At 40.8% G+C, this 4,771-nt stretch overlaps 1 protein-coding gene across 1 annotated transcript; it reads left to right on the forward strand.

Moving 5' to 3' along the window:
* Nucleotides 1-2,350: 2,350 nt before the first annotated feature.
* Nucleotides 2,351-3,725, forward strand: SENP8 (SUMO/sentrin peptidase family member, NEDD8 specific). The gene has a single exon (XM_008072927.1). The coding sequence runs from the start codon at nucleotides 2,390-2,392 to the stop codon at nucleotides 3,026-3,028; it is 639 nt and encodes a 212-aa protein (XP_008071118.1). The 5' UTR covers nucleotides 2,351-2,389; the 3' UTR covers nucleotides 3,029-3,725.
* Nucleotides 3,726-4,771: the final 1,046 nt, after the last annotated feature.

Consider the following 4,771-nt stretch of genomic DNA (forward strand, 5'->3'; position numbering starts at 1 on the left):
TTTTTTTTTTTTTAAGCAGGATAATTGAGAGGACAGAAAAGCTTCCACAGTGGGAAGGGACCCGAGGGGGTTGCCTTCTCGCCTTGTCTTCTATAGCATTCTTACTGTTTTCTTACAATGTGTTTCATTTTGAGCTTCCAATCTGCATATGACAGTTTATTGCTGTGTGATTTTTAGAAATACTGTGTGCTGCAAGGTTAGTACATAACAGTTAACTCTCTGTTGAATCTGTTAGGCTCAAATATTATGTCATCTTCTATACCCATCAGACTTTTTGTTCTCTGTTAACACCCTACTTTGGATGATCACAAGCATATTAATCTCATCGTACCTCTTGCTTTCTGCTACTCTGTTAGCCATTCTGTTCTTTGGACAAGATCATGGATATTTGTTTCTAAACCTCATTTGCTTTGATTGCTTTAGAGCTCTATCTGGATTTTCTGATTATCTTATTAATATCATCTAATTGATAACATTATTTGTACAATTTTTAAAACTCTTTTAGTACTGTCAAGTAAAATTAGTTGGTCTTCTCTACAGCTCTCTGAGGTTTGTAAGGCAGGCATATGCCTTTTGTAGCAGATGACAGAAACAAGGACAGAATCATTTAAGTGACTACTCAAGCCAATGCCAGCAAATCAGTGGTAAAACTGGAGCTTGACCCGGTCTCCTGATTCATTTGCCATATACTCCCTTTAAAAAGGAAAAGAATTTCTAATTCATAGACATTACATCATCTTTATCTTTTCCCTTGAGGTTAAAGATGGGAAATAGGTAACATCATATCAATCATGCTCATAGCTGGGCAGAAGCAGTAATGAATTTCATTTGTATTACTCTCATAGTTTCCTGTTCTTAAAATTACAGTTCCTTTTAACTACAACCCTAATTGCTGTCACGTTCCATTATGGAGGAAGGAAGCAATATTTTATCTTATCTCTTGAAAATTAATGTTGAAATGAAAACTATTTCCCTTAGTAATTAGAAATTATTTTATTTTGACTGTTTGAAATTCATCTTTAATATAAAAATAATTTGCTATTGTTGTCATGCACATTCATTAAAGAACCAAATAATATGGTTAATGCTATGGTGTTTGGTAAAACATTAACCATAGTTTTAACTAATCTCTGCATTTAAAGGGGGAAATTTTAAATTCATGCTTTCTGCTTAGAAAATTTCCAAAGTTTTCATTCTAACTAATTGTTTCCATGCAGCACATAAGCTAGAATTTCTTACAATTACAGTTGATCCATGAACAAAGCAGGGGTTAGAAGTGCCAACCTCCTGCACAGTTAAAAATTCTAGTATAACTTTTGACTCTCTAAAAGCGTAACTACCAAGAGCCTACTGTTGACTGGAACCCTTACTGATAACACAGTCAATTAGCACATTTTGTATGATATATGTATTACAATAAAGTAAGCTACAGAAAAGAACATGTTATTAAGAAAATCATAAGCCGGACTCAGTCGCTCAGCCTGTAATCCCACGCCTTTGGGAGGCTGAGATGAGTGGATTGCCTGAGCCCACGGGTTCGAGACCCGCCTGGGCAGCAAGACCTCATCTCTACAATAAATCAAAAATCAGCCGGACGTGGTAGCACATGCCTGTAATTCCGGCTACTTGGAAGGCTGAGGCGGAAGGATCGCCGGAGCCCAGCAAGTCGAGGCTGCGGTGGCCAGGAGTGGCCACTGTACTCCAGTCTGGGCAACAGAATGAGACTCCAACTCAAAAAAAAAAAGAAAATCATAAATGCTGGACACGGTGGCTCAAGTCTGTAATCCCAGCACTTTGGGAGACCGAGGTGAAAGGATTGCCTAAATTCAGGGGTTCTAGACCAGTCTGGGCAACTTGGTGAGACCTCGTCTCTACAAGAAATCAAAAAATAAGCCGGGCATGATGGGGCATGCTTGTAGTTCCAGCTACTTGGAAGGCTGAAACGGAAGGTCGAGTCTGCGGTGGCCGAGAGCATGCCACGGCCCTCCAATCTGGGTTACAGAGTAAGACTCCAACTCAAAAAAAAAGAAAAGAAAATCATAAAGAAGAGAGAACCTATATACTGTTCATTAACTGGAAATGACATCCTAAAGGTCTTCATTCTCATCATGTTGAATAGGCTGAAAAGGAGGAGGAGAAAAAGGAGGAAGAGAAGGGGTTTGTCTTGCTGTCCTGGGTGGCAGAGGTGGAAAAAAATTCATGTACAAGTGGCTCTACACGGATCAAATCCATGTTGTCCAAGGGCCAACTATCTTCTTTACCACAACCTTGTAAGAGTAGCTACTATTTTATAGCCCCATTTTATAGCCAGGTATTATATTCAACAGTAAATATTGTCTTCTGCCTCTCCTTCAGCTTCTGGAATTTCTGCAGCCCTGATCAGTACAAGATGGACCCTGTGGTCTTGAGTTACATGGACAGTCTACTGCGGCAATCGGATGTATCTCTATTGGATCCTCCAAGCTGGCTCAATGACCATATTATTGGGTTTGCCTTTGAGTACTTTGCCAACAATCAGTTTCATGACTACTCAGACCATGTCTGCTTCATCAGCCCTGAAGTCACCCAGTTCATCAAGTGTACTAGCAACCCAGCAGAGATCGCCATGTTCCTTGAGCCACTGGACCTCCCCCACAAGAGAGTTGTATTTTTAGCCATTAATGACAACTCTAACCATGCAGCCGGGGGAACCCACTGGAGTTTGTTGGTTTATCTCCAAGATAAAAATAGCTTTTTTCATTATGATTCCCATAGCAGGAGCAACTCAGTCCATGCAAAGCAGGTAGCAAAAAAACTGGAGGCTTTCTTAGGCAGCAAAGGAGACAAACTGGTCTTTGTGGAAGAGAAAGCCCCTGCTCAACAAAACAGCTACGACTGTGGGATGTATGTGATATGTAACACTGAGGCCTTGTGTCAGAACTTCTTCAGGCAGCAGACAGAATCACTGCTGCAGCTACTCACCCCTACATACATCACAAGAAAGAGGGAAGAGTGGAAAGATCTCATTGCCAGACTTGCTAAAAAGTAGCCATGGAATACATTTGTGACTTTCGAAGTCTCCTCTTTTTGCCCTTTCCCGTTTGTTGGATGGCTGCAATCTCAGGCCTGAGGGAAGATGCCTGGTAGAGGAAAGCTTAGTATTCTTTTTTTTTTTCCTAAAAGAATATTGTCCTCTGCATTATCCTAATGGAAAATTTCACTTCACCTTTGACTTGAGAGCAATATGTTCTGTGACTATGTCTTGAAACTATACACCAAAACCTTACAACCAATTTATCTGAACACTTATTACATATGAGATTCAAGTAAGACTTTTCTTATTGGTATAAAATTAAATTCCATTTTCTCCCTTATACGCATTGACTTATACTGAAGAAGAAGAAGCAGTATTCTGAAAACAAATCAAGAATATATGCTGTGTAGAGGAATGCGAGGAAGAAAACTATAGAATAGAAGTAAAAACTTGTTGCACAGCCTACATAATTAAAGAGAGCAACCATCTGGAAGCAGATCAAGGTCTAAGTTCATTCAAGACCTAAATGTGAGAATCAGTTCTTCAGTTGTGTGTGATAGCTCTTCCATTCACCATGAAAAGGCCTTCCCAGCTATCTGCATAACCTTTGCAGATACTTGATATAGATGATGATAGCCTGTCTTCCTCCATCTGACTCCTGGAATGCTCGAAGAAAGGGGGAACCTCAAGTCACTTCATTAAAACCAATGTCAGCCGGGCTCGGTGGCTCAGCCTGTAATCCCGTGCCTTTGGGAGGCTGAGGTGAGTGGATTGCCTGAGCCCACGGGTTCAAGACCCGCCTGGGCAGCGAGACCTCATCTCTGCAATAAATCAAAAAATCAGCCGGGCGTGGTAGCACGCGCCTGTAATTCCGGCTACTTGGAAGGCTGAGGCGGGAGGATCACCAGAGCCCAGCAGGTCGAGGCTGCGGTGGCCGGGAGCGGCCACTGCACTCCAGTCTGGGTGACAGAGTGAGACTCCAACTCAAAAAAAAAAAAAAAAAACCAATGTCTGTGGTGGACCTCTTAGCTTGCTCTCTGAGTTGGTCGACTTGCTACTCTGGACTGATAACAGCTTTTCTCTGCCTTATCTGTTACCCGTGCACACAGCCCCTCCTTATAGCCAAAGTTCTTTGGTTCTAAAACTCATAGCTGATAACTTCCCAAGGTAGCCTGTTATTTCAGAAAAATATTTCTGCTTTCTAATAGTTACAGCTTTTCCACTCTATCTTTAATCTGGCAGAACTGTTTCTAGTTATGTCATGGCGGTTTTGAGACTGTTATTGTACCTGAAACTTACAGACTTAGAGTTGGTTTGTTTTTGAAATATAAAAGAAGAAAAGTGACCTTTCTCAACCCCTTCACCTAATTCAAAATACAGACATGTAATTTTTAAAATTTGAAACCAAGAGTAAAAAGAAATGCTATCCCTCAAAGAACGATGATGTGTTTCAATTGTTTCAAATAATTAACATCAGATGATATGCTGGGTACACACATACTGTTCCTAGTGAGAATGATTGCAATACATACGAGACTTGAAAACCAAAGATTAACTTCAGCCATGTCATTTATTTCAGCTACCTCCACAGCCTAACCCTGCCCCCAACCCTCATAGTCCAAAATAACCTGGCCACCCAGTGACCACAAAGGCAGTAACTTAGTTCCTTTAAGCCAGGAAGGGAAAACACAGGAAGAGTAAATAAGTACAGGTTATATAGCAGGTCTGAGTGAATGGAAGTTGAAACTAAAAGTCAAA

The sequence above is a fragment of the Carlito syrichta genome, unplaced genomic scaffold (genome assembly GCF_000164805.1).
Source record: "Carlito syrichta isolate Samal-C Ts95f unplaced genomic scaffold, Tarsius_syrichta-2.0.1 Scaffold315528, whole genome shotgun sequence".
Lineage (NCBI taxonomy): Eukaryota > Metazoa > Chordata > Mammalia > Primates > Tarsiidae > Carlito > Carlito syrichta.

Coding starts and splice junctions, on each gene's coding strand:
- SENP8 (XM_008072927.1), top strand. CDS start 2,390: ATGGACCCTGTGGTCTTGAGTTACATGGACAGTCTACTGCGGCAATCG.